General features: G+C 41.9%; 1 protein-coding gene across 4 annotated transcripts in view; it reads left to right on the top strand.

Moving 5' to 3' along the window:
* Positions 1-15294, top strand: part of Ppa2 (inorganic pyrophosphatase 2) — a 69347-nt gene extending 54053 nt beyond the window's left edge. For all 4 annotated transcript variants that reach the window (XM_075981296.1, XM_075981295.1, XM_075981298.1 and 1 more), the window contains 5 exons: positions 1367-1494; positions 4253-4338; positions 9291-9360; positions 13814-13853; positions 15094-15294. In XM_075981296.1, coding sequence (XP_075837411.1) covers positions 1367-1494; positions 4253-4338; positions 9291-9360; positions 13814-13853; positions 15094-15119 — 350 coding nt within the window. In that variant the 3' untranslated portion in view covers positions 15120-15294. The remainder of the gene's footprint in view (positions 1-1366; positions 1495-4252; positions 4339-9290; positions 9361-13813; positions 13854-15093) is intronic.
* Positions 15295-22502: the final 7208 nt, after the last annotated feature.

The raw sequence follows: 22502 nt of genomic DNA, 5'->3' as shown, positions 1-22502 counted from the left end.
CTGGGTTCGACCCCACTAAATTCATCTCACTTATATGAAGCCTCCATCCCTGGAGGGGCAAGTGGGGAAAAGCAAGGGAATGATGCTTGTCTGTATGACCCTGGCCTCTCCTTGTCAGTGAGAGGATGGGGGTTTCCACAAGATGTGGAGCCAGGTCGTTTCTGGACAATCCCGTGTTTACATCTTCACCTGGGTTTTAGTTAGAGCTTTCTAACCTTTCAAGTTTGACCAAGTTTGTGTGTTCTTTGCTGTGAGATATTGTACATAGCAGGGTGATTCTAAACGTCTCCGTTAGTTACAGTATTTTGGCAAGGATTTATTATACTTTTAAATTGTATATTAGAAAAGCTGCTTCCCTGGGAACCTCATTGAACAAGGGATTTATCAATTTCAGTAAGTAACTTTATTTCCGAGTATATTCTAGCGAGTGTCATCAAAAGCACATCCTGAGAACCGTGGCTGAATTAGGATAAGATTTTTTCGTGTATGTGCTATTTAGGTACCGCCCTGTTTAAATCCCCCGACTCATTTTTGTTTTCCTTATTCGGCTGCACTTTTCTTTATGGGACTTTTGCCGGTGAACACATTTGTTTCTTTGCTGTCTGCTTCTTCCTACAGTGTCAGCCATGACAGTTGCAGGCATCTGTTTTCATCTGCTCATTTTGGTTATCTCACCACTGAATAAAAGATCAAATCAAATCACACAGCCTTCTCGGCCAGTGTCAGGGCACTGTTGTCAGGTACCGCTGCCCTCTGTGTTCATCCTTTCTAGACCAGTGCTTCTAAAACATGAATCCTGATACTGTGATTTTACTAGTTTAAACCCTTCCATTACCTGTCAGAAGATGCCAGTCCCTGTCATGGTGTGGGCTGCTTGGTGGCCCTTCCTTCTCAGACTCCACTCCCTCCAAACACACCGGTCCTAGCCTGTTTTATACCTTGTTTCCTCTGTGCCCTTCTCTCTACTTCTCCTATCTGGCTACTGGTGGGACTCCCTCTTCTGTGGTGTTTTCTTGCACTCTCTTATCTGATATCACCATCCTCTTCTGTGTGATAACCTCAATTTACTTTATCATCATTTACTATCTGTCTGTTTCCTGTGCTGCGGAGCCCTGTGAACTTCCAGGCAGAAAGAAACCTGTGTCCGACGGGACTCAGTAGATGTTTGTGGGATGAAGGAGCAGTGTTTTACATAGGGAAACGGAAGTCCGCATGTGATGTGAGACGTGTCAAGCATGGCCAGCACAATTGGCAATGATCTGAGCTGGAGTTGGTCCCACACTGCCTGCCGTCCTCAGACCACGACTGATGGTATTGCTTAGTATACATGGTTTTTAACAAAACGTTTTTGTTTCTCCCTTTACAGATATTGATGATGTTAAGAAGTTCAAACCAGGTTACTTGGAAGCCACTCTTAATTGGTTTAGACTTTATAAGGTACCAGACGGAAAACCAGAAAACAAGTTTGCTTTTAACGGAGAATTCAAAAACAAGGTAAAGATGAGGATCTGGGTTTGAAAGTGTACCTCTCAGTGTCTGGTGGCATGTTTCACGTAGACAGTCTGATGTGAACATTCATATAGAGAAGGAAGACAAGGCACTCTGTACTGGCTTCCATATTTAAGGACATTAGTGTTAACAGTTTTCCAAATTATTTAAGTGAATCAATAAGGTCAACCTACATATAGCTCATCCTAGAGAGTAAGGGGATTCTGCAATTAGTTTAAACCTTGCAAATTGTGTATGAAAAAAATTGTTCCATTTCTTGGTTCGGGGAGGCTGCTTTCCCTCCATGTAAATCCTCCCAGGATTCCCTCCTGACTGAATTTTTCCAGACCTAATGAAGTTGCTTAACAATTAAGAGAACTCTTGAATTATCCTACTGATAGAGGATTTTTCCATTAGAGTGCCACAAAGCATCCATAAAGTGGCTCTAATCTAATATGACACAAATGCAGACATTCAGCCAAGGAGCTGAAGTCTAAACTGTGGAATATTTTTTAAAAGCTGTTACCACTAAATAAATTGCACACTCTTAGCCAGCTTCTGAGAGGAAACAGAAAGTATGTTCTACAACTGAAACAAAGCTCAAAGCTGACAGCAAGTATTTCTCTGCAAAAATTCATTGCTAGACTCGCTGTTTTCTTGAAAGGCTCATTAGAGGAATTCTTGATGCCACAAGGGCTATGTTAAAAGATTTAAAGTATCTTAGGTTTGTCTTAGAAATGGAATGTTGGATGTTTTTGAAATAAATTATTCTTATCTTTTCTTTCAAAATATATTTTATATTTTATCATTTGAAATTCTAAAAATATCTCTCTCTCTCTCACACATACACACACACACATTACACACACACACACACACACACACACACACACACGGTTCTTTATTGTCTCAAAGGCAGCCTGGCAAGTTTTGAATTTACAGTGTCAGAGGTCTTCTGTGTTCTGGTGACTTTTGATGGACATCCGTTTTCTTCTATGTGATTACTGGGTCATTCTTGTAACATTTCCAAATAATCATTTTATGCATTGGTTTTTGCCATTGCCTTTAAAATGCAGAGCCTAGGTCGAGAACACTTAGCTGTGCCTCTTTCTGCGGCTGAGAGTGGCTCTTGTTTTTAATTCTAGCGTTTCCCTGCCCATTTCATTAAGCAGGCACTCGAATTTATTACAAAGAGAATTACCTGAGTAATTTTATCTAAAAATCCTCCCGTGTATTATTCACAGAATAATTTCCATTTTTATCCTCTGTCACAGTAGTGTCCCCAATACCACCTCGTTGAGAATGGAGCCATTCTCTTTGCTCAGCCCTCTGTAGTCTTGAGAGAACTTTTATTTCACAAGTTAAATTTTCCATTACACTTCTACCTCCGAGCCCAAGAGTCTTTATTTCTTCAGTATGATAATAACTAGTTGTAATTGAGGAGAATAAGCTAGTAAGAATTAGCTAATAAATAAGGATCTCCTTAAAGAAAGGGGAAAAAAAACTTAGTTATTGCTTTTGCAGGGGAGTCTGGTTTTGCTCCCAGCATCCACACGGTGGTTCACATCTACCTGTAGCTCCCTTCCAGGGCATCTCATTACCTCTCTGACCTCCAGCGCTCATGCACACATGTGATGCACATACATTTACACAAGCACACACATACACATAAAACATATGATGCACATACATTTACACAAGCACACACATACACATAAAACATATGATGCACATACATTTACACAAGCACACACATACACATAAAACATATGATGCACATACATTTACACAAGCACACACATACACATAAAACATATGATGCACATACGTTTACACAAGCACACACATACACATAAAACATATGATGCACATACATTTACACAAGCACACACATACACATAAAACATGATGCACATACATTTACACAAGCACACACATACACATAAAACATATGATGCACATACGTTTACACGTGCACACACATACACATAAAACATGTGATGCACATACATTTACACATACACACACATACACATAAACTAATCTGAAAAAAGAAGTGAAAATCATTTTCTCCTTTGAAGACTAATGATTTTTGTTAGGTAGTGTCTCTAGATGCATACCTAGCCGCATGTTTATTCCTGATTATGCAGTTTTAGGTGTTTTATGAATTAGAAGTTGGGCCGTTCTAAGATGTATTGCTTCCAGACAGCGCGTGTCCAAACTTACAGTTAGACTGTGTGCCCTCGTGGCAATGATGAAATGAATATGTGCTTGCTTCCTCGAGTTGTGGGCCAGGCTACGCACTTTCCTGTGCAGCATTTTATTTGTTCATCCATTAGCTCTGTAGTTTAGATCTGAGATGGGCAGACTGTGTCTGTACAGGGCAAATAGTAAATGTTTAGGGCCTCACGACACAGCGTATGATTCCCAAATACCTTCTCAACGCTGCCATTCCATTAAAGCATCCACCGGCCAAAGACAGGTAGCAGCCTGTATTTGACCCACAGACTTTCGTTTGCCTGTCCCTTATATAGATTGCATCCTCCCCAAACCCCATTATATGCTCTTCCTCATAGGAGGAAGTCGAGGCTCGGGGGAGTTAAGTGCCTACATCACAGCTGGTAACTAAGGAAGCCTTTCTGCTCAGGTTTGCCCCCATTCCAGAGCTCAAACTCTTAACAGTCACTGGTTCCATGTGGGTGGAACACTGCTTTGGGTGGGAGCTAGGATGCAACTATCTCTGTCTGTTTTTGGTTGGAATTAGGCTTTCGCTATTGAAGTTGTTAACAACTCACATGAATGTTGGAAAGCAATGCTCATGAAGAAATGTGACCACGGAGCTATCAGCTGGTAAGAGCCTCCCTTCTGCAGATACAATGTTAATTGTTATCAGTTTCTACTCAGCATCCACATAACAGTGCTCAAACCCCAGAGTTTCAAAAAAGCATGTCATTTTTTGGTTTTTCAAGGCAAGGTTTCTCTGTGTAGCTCTGGCTGTTCTGGAACCCACTCTGTAGAACAAGCTGGCCTTGAACTCACAGAGTTCTGGGATTAAAGGCGCGTGACACCACCGCCTAGTTTATGGAGCATGTATTTAAACGTCATTGCTGAGTGTTGTCTGTCAGTATGCAACTAGGAATCCAACGTGGTTTATTTTTTTCCAAATGATTTTTATTTCAATAAGGTATTCTGACATGTCAACAAATGCTTTATGCAGTCCTCTGTGATGGGTGCAAAGACAGAGTAAGAACAGCAGTTTCCAAGATGTAAGAATGTGGTTACTTTGTTTACTTAAAACCTACCACGTCGTTTGTTATAAACAGTAAAAGCCATGGTTGTTCCCTGTCTTGCCTGTATTTTTCTGCATGCATCTGTCTGTGTGCACACACGGCACAGATGTGGCAGTCAGAGGACAGCTCGCCAGCATCATTGTTCTTGTAGATTCAGGGCATGGAACTCAGGTCATCTTCATGTCCAACATGACCTGGACCATTAAATGATTAAGAGGAATCAAACAGTAGCAACATGCATACATTCCATTTTAATTTGAAACATCTAAATATGTGCTCATTTACCAAGCCTTGGCTATAGGGTTAAGACCTTTTCTGCATAGATTCCATGTGCATTTTCCCCTATATCTACTAGCATTGTGTGAAATATAAAATAAAGATCCTGAAATCTGAATCCTCCCGCCTCTAGTTCTCGAGTACTAAACGGAAGTACCTTTCAAAGAGTGTAAATGTGACTCTGTCATATGGATGCCTTCTCGTGGCTCCCTTCAGTTCTGGGGCTTAACTCAGCTCTTCAACACCAGCCTCCTGATCTGTCTCCCACTGCCAGCTCTCTTTCTGTTGTCAATGTCTCCATTCCAGAAGCATTTTAAGCATCACCTCTGGGCTTCACATCTTCTGGGCTCTTGCCCACTGCTGTGTCTTCCCTGGTGGGCAGCTAGAGGGTCAGTTGCTAGGCTGTATACTGAAGCTGCGCTTTGCATATAATCGCAGGACTCGGCACAGAAGGTGGTCTTGACCAAATAAATAGATTTTCAGTTATTCCAAATTATTTATGGCTTGACGTTGTTATGGTTGATTTTTCAACTTCCTGAAGGAAGGTGCATCAAATTCATTGGAAATTCTTTTGTAGTACCAATGAAAGAAATGGTTTAGCAGACAACAATGCTTCCTTTGGAAGCCTGGTGACCTGATCTCAATCCCCAGGACCCACATGAAATGGAGAGAATCAACTGCACAGAGTTGCCCACTGACCTCCGCACATGCACTGTGGCATGCATGCACCGCTCCACCTGGCATCTATGCACAGGAGTAAGGGCATGCACACATACACACAGACATATATGCCTGTCTTTTAAGTGATGTGATTTATTAAAATATACTAATCAGTAGTACCAGTTCTATTTAGTTCTGCACACATTTATTTGCCCCAGTGCCATTTTCTTTGCAAACTCTAGAGCCTCATGCTTTTGTGTTATCTCCTCTTTATTCTTGGTTGTGTTGCTTTAAAGTGGAAAGCCTTGACAGTGTGTACCCTGGACACTGACTCTGATCATGACTGTGAGCCTTTGCTGGGCTCAGGACTGACTTGAAGAAACTAATTTTTCTTGCACTAAAATTCCACATTCTTGACTTTATAAATTTTCTTTTGTCTCTATTATTTTCAGGTGATCATTTCTATTTTATTTAATCAATTGTTTTATATCTATTTTTAATATGGCTTTTTAATTTCTAAGTATAATTTTTGTCATGTACAGCATTTTTATATTGGTGATTTTTTTTAAAAGTCCACTGCCATGTTTTTGTGGCTTGGTCAGTGAGATTGTGCATGTACCATCTGACATTTATAAATTGTCTTTGTTTAGTTTTGTGGTACTAGGACATTTAGAAATTTAGGACAAAATATTTAGTGTCTCAAAATTAAAAAGAGAAAGAAAGCACATTCTTGAGTGCTAATTTTAGTCACATTTTTTTTTTTTTGCAGTAGGTACCTGCACCCTAGTTTGCTGTTTAGTGATTATTAGTTTCTCCACAGGGCATTGCCAGTTTGAGACTTAAAAAGACTGAGGGATTTCAAGTTATGTGAGGACTCACTGGCTTAGTGTTTATTCCCAGCATCTGGACAAGCACTGGACACACAGTAAACTATTGAACTTAAAAATAGATCTACATCAATGCTGTATAACCTTTTCCTTTCTTTTCTCATTGCCCACATTGTCCTGGGCAGACCTTGAAATTGCCTTTCTTCCTCAATTTCCCCAGTAGATGGAATTACAGCCCCGCTAAACCACCAGGCCCAGCTAAACAAGCAGGAACCGTTCAGTAACACATGTTGTACATTCAAGGATTCCCACATACTTCATAAAATCCTGGTAGAGGAAAAATATTCACACACACACACATACACACACAATGTTCTTATACTCTAGATCAGTGGTTCTCAACTTGTGGGTTATGACCCTTTCACAGGGGTCACCTAAGACCATTGGAAAACAGACATTTACATTACAGTTCTTAAAAGTAGCAAAATTACAGTTATGAAGTAGCAATGAAAATAATTTTCTGGTTGAGGGTCAGCACAGCCTGTGTTAAAGGGTACCTGCATCAGGGCGGTTAAGAACCCCTGTGCCAGATGCCTGCTTTATTGACTAAAATGCATACTAAAAAAAGCAGCAGAACCAGTAGGCTTCTAGCAGCTACTTGTTAAAATATTTAACTGGAAATTTATAAAAATATTCAGTGTTTTAAAATGTCTAAATGCTGGCTTAAATGTTGTTCTTTTCTAATGTTTCCGTTTTTTGTTATAGGGATGGAGGGTTACTTTACAAATGGGAGTATCAGATTCAACAGATTAAAAATGCATGCAGTTCATTTTGAATTTTAGAACTGATTTTAAAAATGATGTATGCTCATTTTTATTTTTGAAAATAAACTAAAGTCCTGTGAAGTTCAAATGTAGTTGTATATTCTGCATTTTGTCTGGCAGTCCTACTTGGGGAAGCTGGTCTGCCTGCCCTCACTTCTTTTTGCCCTGCAGTTTCAAGGAAGGCGTTTGACTTTGTCATAGTAAACAATTTTGTAGACTGGACTGAGACCACACCTTGCTTTCTTTGAACAGCTAGCACTTAAGACCTTGCAGGATCTAATTGTTTTGTCTGCTGCCTTTTGTTTTATTTTAATTTTGATTCTTTTTATGTGTATGTATGCTTTGACTCCATGTTTATCTCTGTACCATATGCATGCATTGCCCATGGAGGCCAGCAGAGGGCATTGGATCCCCCAAACTGGAGTTCAGTGGTTTTAAGCCTCATGGTAGGTGCTGTGAATCAAATCCTGGTCCTCTAGAAGAGCAGCTAGTGTTCTTAGCCACTAAGCCATCTCTTCAGCCCTCTTATTAATATTTTTACGATTGTTAGAGAAACAGCTGACCTCAGACTACTTTCAATTTCCCACCTATTCAAACATGAGTTATGAAGAAGAAAATATAAAGAAGTTATGTCTTAAAATACAGCTGCCACTCATCACTAAGTCTTTTCACACAGAACTGTGTGTGATGCGCACACCTATAATCCCGGAGTGGAAAAGGCTGAGGAAGGGGGATTGCAAGTTGTGTCCCAACATGGGGCGCATAGTAAGAGACTACCTCAGAAACAAAACTCAGATTTGGACCAGCACAGTGGCTGAGCAGGTAAAGGCACTTGCCATCAGAGCTGATGGCCTGAGTTCAGTCTCTGGGAGCCATATGGTAAAACGGAGAGGAGCAACTCCTGGAAATCATCCTCTGATTTTTCACAGACATGCTGCGGCAAGTGTACACAAATACAGGTGAATAAATAAATAGACACATAAGTCAATACCTAAGCAAATAATGTCATTAAAAAACTTATAGACATTTTAAAAATTAAACGTCGTTCATGGCAAAATGAAAGTAAGTCCCACAACAAGTTAGGATGGTGACCAGAATGAAACCTGCTGTAAACAATATTGCCAGTTACTGACAGGTTGAGCGTGTAAAATAAACACACGGATAGACAGATCTCCTTACCACAGAGTCCCAACATATTTCACGAAGCAATTGTGAAGATAAATTTGATAAGGTATATCTGTCAGGACTGCTTGAGAGAAAATAGGTGATTGTGTTTGCCCCATTCTCCTCTTGGGGACAGCCATCACTCGTCACTTTTCCCTTTCACTGAAAAAAGTAACTTGGTCTTAGCTTCTTTCTCCGCTGGTGCTTCCTACACCCATTTCGAGCTACCCGCTTTTCTGTGACATTATCAGAAATTGGCCTCACTCTGTAAGAGCAATGACCGTCTCTACTGTCATCTGAAGGGCGGTGGCAGCATGCTGTGGGGTCTATCAATCAAAGAAGGACATGAGTTTCCAAGCCCTCACTGATTGGAGAACAAGCCTTTCTGGGCTGTCCCACTTCTAAGAAAAGTCATCATGTTGTCTTCCAATTCCAGTGCTTCTTCCACCGAGGAGCATGTCTCCAGGTAGTCTCATTCTGTGCTGGATTTGACTCCTCATAAAGGTTTAGATAGTTGTGAGGTTTGTGTATCCAACAGGAAATGGTTTGATAGTATATCATTTTAGCTGGTTTTAATTGTGGGGAGTGCAGTGTTGTCTATTACTCCATACTGTATGTACTGTAACTGTAGGTGTTCCGATTCGTTCTGTTCTTCGTTCGTTGGCTGACATACAGCCAGTGTGGACAGTTTGCGGTTGGTTTTCTTTTGGCAATTGCTTCATTTTGGGCTTTGTTAACTAACATTCTCTTCTCTCCTGCAGCACAAATGTGCATGTGTGTGATAGCCCTTTCCGTTGCTCGCCAGAGGAAGCAAGATCATTAATTGAATCGGTAAGGAGCCAGTATCCGAGCATCCTTTAATCATGCGGATCTCATGAGAACGCTGACAGTGGTTCTGAAATATTTAGCAACGAAACGTGTCAAGACCTTTGGGAAGCATAAAATGAAGTAATGGTATTGAAGTTAGTGTTTTTTTTTAAAACTGAGCAATTTAAATCAGGGGCTATTAAAACCTTCTAGTTTATTTCTTAAATTTGGTGTTCAGATTGTCCTCCTGTTCCCAGCCTTCTGCCATCTGTCTATATTTGTTCTCTGTGTTCTCTCCCAGTAGTTCGTCCCTCATGTTATCTTCATAGAGCAGGAACGTTTTGGCTCAAGAGGTTGAAGTACCTAAGCCCTCCTTGTCATTTCCATGTAGATCACCTACCTCACAAGATTTTCTTTAAGAGGAGCTCTCTGCCTTATTGATCATGCTGCCTGTAGGCAACTGTATTTATTGTGTATTAATATAACTGTATATTAATCCTTAATTACGAAAGTTAAAATTTGTATAATTAGGTATATAAAGTGTATTTAACAGAGATCTCAGGCTCTAAAATCCTCCTTATAAATTAGGGGCTTTCAACTAATTATGAAGTAGAAACTAGTAAATTTAGACCTTTATGAACAACTAAAATTATGGCGGCTTTTAATTTGTTGGGTTTTCCCACCGCTAATTTATCAGTTATTCAGTTATTGCCTGCTCTGCCATAATTTTTCAGTGCTAGAGTGCATACTAAAAAAGATACAAAAACGTATGTCCTTTTGAAAGTTATATTTTAGTTGGGAAGATAAATAATAAATGTCTAAGTGAAGTAGACTTTGACTAGATAATCCATACTGTGATGAAGAGTGAGCGAGAGGAGCGGATGAGCGGATACAGCTGCGGGAGGTGCGGATACAGCTGCGGGAGGGTGCGGATATAGCTGCAGGAGGAGGGGATACAGCTGCAGGAGGGGCCGATACAGCTGCGGGAGGGGCGGATACAGCTGCGGGAGAGGCAGATACAGCTGCAGGAGGGTGCGGATACAGCTGCAGGAGGGGCGGATACAGCTGCGGGAGGGTGCGGATATAGCTGCAGGAGGAGGGGATACAGCTGCAGGAGGGGCCGATACAGCTGCAGGAGGGGCGGATACAGCTGCGGGAGGGGCCGATACAGCTGCAGGAGGGGCGGATACAGCTGCGGGAGGGGCGGATACAGCTGCAGGAGGGTGCGGATGCAGGATACAGCTGCGGGAGGGGCAGATACAGCTGCAGGAGGGTGCGGATTGCAGTGCTTAAGCAGTGGTCCAGGTCAGCCCCACAGGGGAGGGGTGTGAACGCAGGACTGTGAAAGGCGAAGGAAGGCGAAGGGGCGAGAACTGCACAGCTGAAGGGAGAGCCTTCCAAGCCCAAGACAGGAGGATGCCATGTCCAGCCAGGGACCCTGAGGATTGCTGGGAATGTGGGACTAACTCAAACCACATACTGAGTTCCAAGGCAGCCTGGGCTAGGGAGTGAGACCGTGTCTCACAAAACCAATAATAACAAAAACAAGACGCAGTGCAGTTTCATAGCTAGCAGATTGCCAACAGTTTAAAAAGTCTGATAATGCTCAAAGTTTTCAAGCCCCATATTCGATGATTAGCTTGGCAATATAAATTGTTATGATTACTTCAAAGAATGCTAAGTAACTCCTATGGAGGGAAAGTTGGGAACTGGATATCAGTTGATGAAGTCAGGGAGTAAGCTGTGCTTGGGCATCAGTGTGCTTCTCGTGTTTGTCAATCGGCCAGATAGGTGTGCAGTTGGGTGGGCGAGGAGGGTAGCAGGCAGTCAGTGCCAGCAGTGATGAGGTGAGTATCTGCTGCTTTGTGTGCGGCCGCTGCTGTCACTCTCAAACTTAAATATCATTCTCTTCACTAATGTGAGAAAGGTGTTTCTTACCCATGACACAACTCTGCCATTACCTGACTTCCCGTAGTGGTGGTTCTCTTCTAAGTAGGGGCAAATGTGTTCTGAATATATTCAACCAGGCAAGAAATAGGTCCTAACAATGAAAAAAAAAAAAAGAAATGACATTCTTGAGATTATTTTTTAAAGTAATGTCATGATACATGTTTTAAGAGAACTTGATTGCCCTTTTTTTGGGGGGGGGTGGTTTTTAGGCTAATAAATTGCTCAATTGTTTTGTTTTGTGTGTGCGTGCGTGTGTGTGTGTGTGTGTGTGTATGCACCGTTCATTTTCTTTCTCTGAAATATTTGGCAGTGCCAGTTAAAAGCAGATGTTAATTTTAGACAGGAAATTTGACCAGTGAATTTTCCAAAGAACTTTGTGAAATGTATTGTAAACTTAAAAAGATAGAACAGTGCCCAAATGGGGAAGGTTGTAATCTGTGTAGGTAAATACTGCCAGCAAGTCCTGAGTGCTTCATCTGAGCAGATGTGTGCCCATTGCCGTTACTATTCCACCTGCTACCCCCAAGAGTAGCCCAGTGAAGCGTGTTTTGTGTGAGGGAAGAAGCTGTGGTAAGCAGTAAGAATAATCCTCTGCCTGCTCCTCCTGTTCCACATACTTCAAGGAAAAATAACCAAACCATTTATGATCTGGGGGAGAGTATTAGGGATCTTCAGAGAAGCAGAACCAGTGGGATACGTCTACGTTCATGCCACCCTTTGCCTGTGACAGGCCATGAACATGTTCGTGGTTTCATAATTGCATCTTAGAGCTCAGAAATGTGAGGTTGGCTTAAGCAAAGCTATTGCTCTACCAGGCATTCAAAAGTGTCACACGTATAGTTATATCAGTACATTGTACTTGACAGTGATGGTAATTAACTCCGTCATTATTGCTTCTTATAGTGCTACATCATATGTGTGCTTTTTAGCATTGTAGAATGTGCTCTTATTTAGTTTAAGAGTTCCCTATAAACAGTGCACTGTGTTACACTGGCAACAGCCTCACACACCCTGATGGTTAATCTTTTACTTACGTCATTTCTCTTGAACTTGTTTTGCTCTCTCGCTTTATCATGGCCCCTAATGAGATCAGGTCTACTGCTAATGTTGCCACTGAGAAGCCATATCTATTGATTGACTGGAAGTGAAGTACAAAGTGGTTAAAGTTACCAGGTTGAAAAATCAGTGGTTTCTTACCAGCCACGCATGCCCCGTTCCACTGTAGCTACAGTTCTGATGGACAGGGACAAAGTGACTGGAGCTGCTTTCTCAGCACTTACCATTCCCTAAACATCCTGGACCTGGCAGCCCAGCCTCCCAGGCATCTGGCTCAAGAGTAGGGAGTTTTGTCCATAGTAAAGATTTTCTGTGGCAAGTGGTTTTCCTCTGCCTTCACTCGCCCACCGTTTCTACAGATTCTCCAGTGGTTTTCCTCTGCCTTCACTCGCCCACCATTTCTACAGATTCTCCAGTGGCCCCACATCATTACTTCCAGGCTTCCAACTTCCACATTTGTATAAAGAACAACTCTGGAACTGTTTAAACCAGCGGGCCTGACTGCCACTAATGTCATCAAGTGCGGCCCCTCCTCTCAAAGTCACAAGCTTGGCGTTGGCTGTGGTCGTTGCAGTGCATACAGGGATATACTTCTCTGCCTGATTCTGGCACTCCGAACCCCCTTCATATTCACTACAGGCCATTCTCAAATCCTCAGTATCTTATTGCTACCAACAAACTAGTGTCGTAGGTTACAGGCTGAAACCCTTGCGAGCCGCAGAATAGCCCCGTCATGTGAGTAGGCACATGCTGTAGCATACTCTTGCCCTGGCGAGGAGGCCTGGCAAGCCAGGTAGAGGGTACATCCCCTCCCAGGGTGCCCCTGCAAAGCTGTGTGCTGAAGTGGAGCAGGGCTGGAGAGGGGATGGCACAGCTGCCAAGACTGCCCTTACAGTAGGTGATCCTCTCCCTTACGTTCATTAGTGATATTCATCCCAACATCAAAGTGCTGCTTCTGCCTCCAGACCCCATCCAACAGACCAGGGAATTCTAGCTACTTTTAAGGCTTGCTGCCTGAAGAAGACCTTTGATCTGGCCGCTGCTTTAACCAAAGATCATAAAACACGGATGGAATTCTAGAAGGGTCAAGAGCCTTGCTTGGGAGATGGTGAACATGTTGAGTGTGGGTGAGGGTGGCAGCACACACTGTTGGCCGTGGTTCCTGTGTGCTCGTCTGAGTGTGGCTCGAAAGAAAATGTCTTCACACCCTCAGCCAAGGGTGCTCAGTCGGCCACCTGGGCCACTGATGGAAAATATTTCTGAGCATGTCTTCTTTTATCTAACATTACATCTGGGGCTTGTGCCTTAGGAAGAATGAACAGCCCAACAAAGCAGAAGGAATCTTTACTTTTTTGAAGTTAGAGTTTAGTTATATGTCAGTTTTATTCTATAATCACATGAAAAATATCTGAGCTCACTTTGCATATGTAAATATTAAATATATTAACTCTTTACTGTTCTTCTCCTTTAGGTCCCAGCACCTTCAATGAGTAAAGAAGTCAGTAAAGAAGGTACAATATGTTTCCTTTAAAAGTTATTTGTTGTTTTAAGAGAGAATGTGGGAGTTTGCACTTTAGGCGTCAATTTTGTCCTTCCTTCATAGACTCTGGGGTAGAACTCAGGTCATCAGGCCTGGTAGCAGGTACCCTCACCCTGAGCCATCAACTGGCCTTGTTACAGTTCTTGAGAGCAATGGACAAATCTGTTTATACTAGTGGAAACCAATAAATAAACAAAATTAGTTTAAGAGTTATGTAAATTAAGTAAGTAGATTTCAGATGGTCGTTAAATTGCTCTGATAAAATATCATTTGCCCTAACTTCAGGAAATAAGGAGCACATTTGTTGTTCTGAGGCTAGATCGTTCGGTCATGTGGTGATTAGCAACCTCCATCGGCCTTGCTTAGGCCTCCTTTGCTGCCATAGTGAGCCTCAGTGTGGCCTCCACTTAATGATTCTCACTGTGTGTGTGAGTAAAGTAAGAAGAGATTCCCGCCAGTCTGATAAACTGGATGATACTTTTATTAACTCTAGGCATTTTATAAGTCATTTATTTTAACTGAAAGCCTTAAAACCAAAATGTATCATAGGGTTAAAACTAAGTTCCATGTCCTTGGTTATTATTTGAAGCCATTTTGAGAAGCAAGTAAAAGTGTTCTTCAATAACAATTTCAGAATGTAAGCATATACATATACCATGTCTCTTTCAAAATATGACAAGGCTTTTGACCTTTGAATATAAAAAATATTAGGATATTCAACTTAATGAATTTGAAGGGAAAATGAGAACAGTTTACTGCATCCAGCTGTGCGATGGCGATTTTTAGAAGGGAGGGTGTCCCTAGACTCAGTCCTATGGGAGAGCAGGTGTGGTTCCCATACCTCTCCACCTCTCCTTTTGGATATTTAGTGAACCATCAAATGTTACAACAAATAAGCTTTTCTAAACCTTTCGTATCATCACAGGGCTAACTTCTACACTGTTCATTAGTGACTAAAGTGCTCCCCAAGGGGCCCAGAAAATACCATGCGCAGGCTCTAGAATTTTTGGTGTAGTATTATATGACTGAGAACATAGGAGAACTGAAGACAGTGGCTAAGCCTAAATTGGAGGGATGACATGCTAAGATTATAGAGACTTTAAAAATTCTAGTGCTTGATGCCTAATGCTTCCTCCAGATCTAAATTAAACATGTCTTATTCTTCCTTCCTCCCTCTCTTTCCTTCCACCTCCACCTCCCCATGTAAACAGAAGAAAGGTGGCACTTCCTCGACTGATGGGGTCACTGGAGGTTCTGCATCAAGATGTCAACCTCTGAGGACCCCTAAGGCTCCTTTTCCCTTAGTGCTCTTGAGACACAAGCTGATTTCCATTTGATGACTTCCTGTCAAAGCATCATTGTTCTAAAACTTTTGAATAAACTTGTAAATAAACACTGACATTTTGAACTTCTCTCTCTTTTAGATATCTGTTCATACAAGAAAGAAAAGATTAAATTTTGTAGCAGAATCTAAAGGCATTGTTGGACTATTGATTTTATTTTATTTTGTGTCTAATTGGTTAAATGTCAAAATCAAAAATTTAACACATAAAATGTTTTCCAATACTATTACTATTATTTTCATATCTTCTTGTCTCTTTTCAAGTCCATCACTGATGAATGCTTTTTTTAACCAAGCTCTCCTCTCTTAGCATTTTCTGCAAAAATGTGTTATATGTGCAAAAGCTCTTTCCGCTAATTTATTGTTTCAGAGGCCCTTACCCCTTCCAGCTTTTTGCTCCATCCCTTTGATTTTTAGTTCTCATCTCCATGGAGATTTCAGATCCATAGAGGAAGAACTCTGCTTAGACATCTCTTTACATGCCTCTCTTGTCCAAACTGCTGGAATTAAGTTCCCCCTTGAAATCACAATGAGCCCCACTGTATTCACGAATGTCCTCCGTACTCCTTTATACACATATACTGTCCTCATTCATTGGGCATCCCTACCCCCACCCCAGTCTCTTCGATGGGCCCCTGCCTTGTCCACATTGCTCTAGCTCAGCTTCATGTATAAGCCTCCTTATCAAGTGATTGTTCTGTCTCTGGCTTTGCTTCAATCTCATTTTCCATATTTCCCAGAAGTTACTTCCTTAGTTTTTCTTAAAATGCTTTCAATAGCTCTTGTATTCCTGAGAATAAAAACGAAATTCTCATTTTCTCCAAATATTCATCCTCTCTCTCCCCTGCCTTGCTACCCACACTCTGCAGACATGTATTTTCACACCCCACAATTGTGTTACCCTCTAGGCGATGCTGGCTGTAGCTTTTTCTCCTTTGCCTTTCTATTGGTCTCATGATTATTGTATTCCCTGATGTGTTTTTGTGGTTGTCCAAACACTGTTTTGCATTACAATACTGTTTTCCATTTACTGAGCTCCTTTTGTGTATCGAAATCATTTTAGAAAGCAACATGCTGCACACACACTATAAAGTGATACTGCTTGCTTGGTATTTGAAGTCCTCAGATATTCTGTAACTTGTCCAACATTACATAGCAAATAAATTTCAGAGCCAGGATTAGAACCATTGACTCTCAAGCTCTACATGGTTTTTCCAGCCTGCTATGCATGATACATCTCACTTATAATGAAGGCAAAGAGCATCCTTCTTTTACAGATGAAGATAGAGACAGAGTTGATTGGTTAGACCGTGAGTAAATATTTTCTGTGCATGTGTGTGGAGTACGTGTGGAGGTCACAGAACAACCTCAAGTACCATTGCTCTACAGGCATCGTTAACCATTTTCTGGGAGACAGAATCTGTTGCTGGGACCCAGGACTCAATGAGCCAAAGAGCCCCAGGCGCTTCCTGTGTCTGCGTCCCCAATTTTGGGACCACAATCACATGCCACCATGCTATGCTTTTTTCATGGGTGCTGGAGATGGAACTTGAGTCCTCACACTGACACACAGCAATGACCTTATTGACATAATTGTCTCCCCAGCCCCAGCAATGTTTGCTTGAAGTCTTTGGGAATATGTAAACACTGTTGACAGACAACCAAGAGTTTAAGGGAAGAATTTATGTTTAATACTACGCTGACTGTCATGGTTGGTGAATTTTGTGGGTTTTTTGTTGTTTGTCAGCTTGACACAGGCTAGAATTCTATGGGGAAAGGAACCTCAGAAAATGCCTCTATCCGATTGTCAGCAGGCAAGTCTGTGGTACATTTTCTTAATTTGCTAGCTGATGGGGGTGAGACAGCAGGTGACAGCCCACAGGGGCAGTGCTAACCCTGGCAGGTGGTCTTGGGCAGTAAAGGAAAGCAGGCTGAACAGGCTGTGAGAGTGAGCCATTGAGCAGTGTTCTTCCGTGGGCCCCTGATTGAGTTCCTGCCCTGACTTTCCTTACTGATGGATGTGGCCTGAGAGTTGTGAGCTAAAATAATCCTCCGTAAATAGCTTTTGGTTCTGGTGTTGAGTGCGGTGATAGAAACCCTAACAAGACCCCGATTTGACCTGTGAACATAAAGCTTGGAAAAGGAGAATAAAGAACTTTTAGCTTTGCAATTTGAAAAAGTGAGCTGAATTTTTTAGGGAGGGACTAGATTAATAAAGTTGTAAGAGCAGAATGTCTGCTCCGTGTTGAAAGAAGCATATCTAGGTGAGCCTGGTTCCCCTTCCCCTGGCCGGCAGTACCCAGATGTCACCTACTTATCAAGACCATTCTGGGCTACAGAGTGAGTTCCAGGACAACCAGGGTTGAAAAATAATCATCTTACTATTGTCGAGCAGGGGGTCACTTGTGCTCTGCAAAGGGTGGCCACACCAACCCTGATTGTCACTATTATTATGGTGGCAATCACATTTTATTGGGTTGAGTTTGTAATTACTTTAGAATGTCCAGCAGATTATTTAATTTTCCCCAGCCCAGTCCTGTGGGGCAATTAAATTGAATAAATTTTGTACTGAGTACTTAGAAAGGAAAACCACTGGAAAATAGCCGAGTGTGTTATTATTGAAACTGTCTAAAATGGATTAGAAAACCCAAATTGACCCTCGGGTGGGCTGTTAGGTAGTACCCTGAAGTCAGTTCCCATGAATGGATGACTCAGAAGGGCAAGATTCACCAACTTGCTCCGACTGGATTGTCCGGGCTTTAACAGCTGGTGTTCAGTTGTCTCCTGCTCGCGGCTGCCCCATGCCTGCTGCCATTAGCGCTGTTGTTCTACAGAAGGGTCTACCCCTCACCATGAACACATGTGCTTTTCGGTGTCAATATGCTCATTATTTTTTGATGATTTATCCTGAGAAAGGAGTTTGTGGCAGTGAGCTAGGTCAGGGCATGCCTATGTCTAGCCCTTTGCCTTACATTATCATGTTATTACATAGCAATTGCAAATGTTCTTTTAGCCTTTGTATTTCTATCTTCCGGCAGTGTTCTGTCCAAGGTATGGATTAGTGATAGCCAGTGGGGTCTGTGCTACTCTCTGTCAGAATCACCATTAATTTCATCAGTACTCTTCATAATGGATTACATTTTCTCTATTATTTTCTTTGCTTCTTTATTAGATCTTAATGTCGTTATTGATTTCTGTGATTTCTTTTAAGATTTGAACACCCAGATCCAAGTCTCGCCTTCAAATAACAAATCTCTATGTGTGTGGGGGGGGGTGCTGAGCTGGCTGGTGAAACTCCTCAATCGAGGGACTAATGGAGGGAACGCCTGCCATGGGACTAAGTTATTCCTTCCCATTGTCTGCTGAAGTTTGAAGTTAAGATAATGTCGTAACACTTTAAGTGAGACACTACATTAAAAGTGAATATAATAGCCAGGTGGTGGTTGTGCATGCCTTTAATCCCAGTACTCGGGGGCAGAAGCAGGTGGATCTCTGTGAGCTCAAGGGCAGCCTGGTCTACAAGAGCTAGTTCCAGGACAGGCTCCAAAGCAACACAGAGAAACCCTGTCTTGAAAAACAAATGAACAAACAAATAAATAAAATAGATGGGGACAGTTTTGAAAGAGGCCACCAAAGAATGCTGTATAGTCTGAATTGGCGAAAGCCTCAGACACAGGGTGGCAGATGTGCAGCTGTGTCCTTGTGTTTGATGACTATTAGGGGTCACCGTCCTGTCCCAGGAGTTCACAGCTGTAGAGCAAAGCGTAGAACTGGGAGTCAAATTCCAACCTCATGCATCGGCATCTATGTATCTCCATCTCCAAGAGGACAAAACCAACCAAGTGCACTGGGGAGCCAGCAAGTCAACTGAGCATGCTGCCCCTTGCAGTCAGATCCACACTGCTCTGTGCAGTGCAGAAACTGCCTCCTGCCTCTCCGTGTAAGAGGATCCCTAGTGATGGCATGGAACAGAGCTCTGGCTTGCAGACATGGAGACCATCTGCTGTGGAACAATCATTTTCTACACTTCGAATATCTATTACTCTCATTGGTTAATTAAAAGCTCATAGGCCAGTATCTGGCAGGAAGTTAGGTGGGAAAGCCAAACTGAGAATGATAGGAAGAAGGAGGGCAGAGTCAGACAATACCAGTCAGCCATCCAGAAAGCAAGACATGCTAGAGGACAGGTAAAGCCACAAGCCACATGGCAATACAGAGATTAATAGAAATGGGTTAATTTAAAGATAAGAGTTAGCTAGTAACTAGCCTGAGCTATTGGCCAAGCACTTATAATTCATAATTAGCTTCTGTCATTATTTGAGAGTGACTGTGGCAGCAAAAACTCCGCCTACAGTGGTGTCTCCATGTTGCTGCTTGAGCTGGTTCTGATCCTTAAACTCAACTAAAATGTGGCCTCTTCTGAGACCTTTTCCTCAGCTCTGTTGGGGGAGAGCAGTTCTCTTCTGCTCTATAATTGGTGAATAGTATTTAGGTCTTGTGGCTCGTTTAAGAACTGTTCATATCATCTCCTACTGAATTATAAAGTCACGGAGCATTTGATTTATACATTAGCAGTTAATATTTGTTGAATTGCATTGACATGGTGCCCTGTGAGAAAGATGGATACTTTTTCTGTTTGACTTATCATATTAAGTTTCTAACGGGTAAGCGGAGTGCTGGAAATCACAGGCCCTTGGTACCTTGGCACCTATTTAAAGCATCGAGAAGAATCTCTCCATTCCAAAAGCCCATGTTAGAATTTTGAAAAAGAATAATGCATTCAAAATGCATTAACTGTCTAAGTTGGCCGGGGTTTTCAGTTGTATTTATTTGTGTGTGTGTGTGTCCCCGTGTGTGTGTGATGGGTTATCAAATGCTGGTTGTCAGGCGTGGTGGCAAGCATTTTTACATGCTGAGCCATCTTGCCAGCCCTGTACCAGTTGCTTCAAGTTAGCCTGTTTTATTTTAATGTGCATGGATTCCATCCCTAGACTCAAGGAGCTCATTAATCTCAAGATGCAGTGCTAAATATTGTATTTCTTCCCCCCCCCCCCAAGTTTCCTTAGTCCCATCGAAAATCTGATTCACTGGTTTAAAGCCCTTTCTAGATGACCTCCTTTGCTGGGGAGCCCAGGGGAATGTGATAAACACCTGCCTGATGCCAAGATAGCCCCTCCATCTTTGACATATCCCTTGGACCTTCTTAATGCAGTCTAGAACCTATGCTGTGTGCATGGTGGTCAGTTCGTGCCACCCACTGGGGTTTGACTCTGGAGGAATTTGTCTTGCAGTCAAGGCATTCTGAGAGTCTACACACAAGATTCCTGGGACGCCCCTGGGAACAAAGCTAATGTCCAAGCCTGATCATCGCGTGCTTACTGCTCTCTTTTGTATACGGGACAAAAATACACACACAAGGCTTGACAAATAAAAATAGGTTCGGGCTCAAAGGCCAACATTCCTCTTCTAGAATGGCTTTCTTCATGAGTTTGGGTATAATTGCCAATAATTACTTCCATGTTTAAAATGTGACCTCCTGACCTTGAAGGAGATTTCCAGATCAGAAATAACATAAACAGTGTGCTCATAGGAGGCTATGAGTAACCAAAGAGAGTGACTGGTACAGCACTAAGAACAATTCACAGTAAAAAAAAAAAAAGAAAGAAAGAACATAATCCATGTGGATCTAATAGAAATAGCTCAATTGATAGATTCCCATAAAAATAGTTTTAAAGGACATCTGCTCCACTTAGAGCTACTTATTCCAAGCTACTCTGTTTCACAGAAAAGTCACTTTCTCACAGAAAAATCACTTTCCCACTCTATCAAATGTCATTTCTCTGGTATCTTTGTTCCGTTTACAGAAATACTTAAAAATTCTACCCAGGAATAGTTCAGAGTGCTTGGCTCTCAAACTGCAGATTCATTTTTCAGTCCTTACAACCCTCCACCTTTCAGAATAGTCTCCTATCCATGAAAGTTATAATAATATATTAGTATTATCTCTAGAATGCGTTTAAACATAAACGTTTGTGGTGTTAGAAATTCTCCGTACTACAGAGAAGCACACTCACACGTGAACGGGTGCTCATGCACATACATGCACAGGCCCAGGAGCTGTGGACTGTAAGTTGCCTTTTCTGCTTGGTTTTTCAAGACAGGCTATCATGTAGCTCGGGCTGGTTTTGAATTCACTAAGTGACTGAGTACAACCTTGAATTCTTTGATCGTCGGACCTCCACTTAAATGCTGCTATTATAGGCATGTGCCACTAGGCCCATCTCTTATGGCTGCTTTTCTACATCTGAAAGAGGATTTGGGATACAGAACCTTTTTAAACAGTTAGGGATTTTGCTTGTGTGCAGAGGAATATTGGATGCACAAAAGTTGGTTGCTTAGAGTCATGCATCCAGTGACGGAACTGGCTTGAAGCATCGCATTCTGATCCCAATCTTGGCTTATTATCTGATTCTTCCTCCCCCTTGTGTTGTGTGTGAACAGCATTGTGTGGTGGCCAGATGCAGTATTATGTACCTATAGTTCCTATCCAGAAACTGTTCAGAGAGCTGAGGCAGAAGGATACCTTGATAGCTAGCATGGGCAATACATTGAGATTTAATTTTTTTAAAAAATAAATCTGAGTGTGGTAGTACATGCATATAATTCTAGCATTTCAGAGGCAGAGATAAGGGAACCACCATAAGCTTGTATACACAACAAGTTCCAGACCAACTGGTACTCCTTAGTCTTTTAGCCAGGCATGGTGGCACTGATCTGTGTTCACAGCTACTGCAGAGCCTAAGACAGGAAGATGATAAGCTCAAGGCCTGCTTGGCCCCACATCATGTATCATTCTCTTTTCCTTGTTAATAGTTTCGGCCCTCTGAAATCTACTTAGAACTCTGATTGTCTTAGGATCAAGTGATATTCTTCATCTGGAAAGTCCTTTCTGTAACGAGAATTTCTTTGTAGGCTCTCATCCAACATTTAGTTTTTAATATGAACCAATTTGGTGCTATTTCCTGTCATTGTGATTATGAGTTTAAGGATTGATGTAAAGCCAAGGATATTGTGTGTGGCTTAACATTTTCAAAGGGAGATACTAATTGTGAATGGTTCAGCAACTTATGGGAAGGGGATTCATTAGTTTCTTTGTCTTAGTCTGGTGGTCCCTCTGCCCATCTGAAGATTGCTTACCATGGCCCCCACGGCCTATGCTGCAAAAGGAAATTGATGTATGCCAACCTGTGTCTCTCTTTCCTCTAACTGGACAATGAA

This window comes from Microtus pennsylvanicus, chromosome 7 (assembly GCF_037038515.1).
Source record: "Microtus pennsylvanicus isolate mMicPen1 chromosome 7, mMicPen1.hap1, whole genome shotgun sequence".
Lineage (NCBI taxonomy): Eukaryota > Metazoa > Chordata > Mammalia > Rodentia > Cricetidae > Microtus > Microtus pennsylvanicus.
Note: the sequence above shows the minus strand (reverse complement) of the source record. Positions and strands in the feature narration are given on the sequence as shown.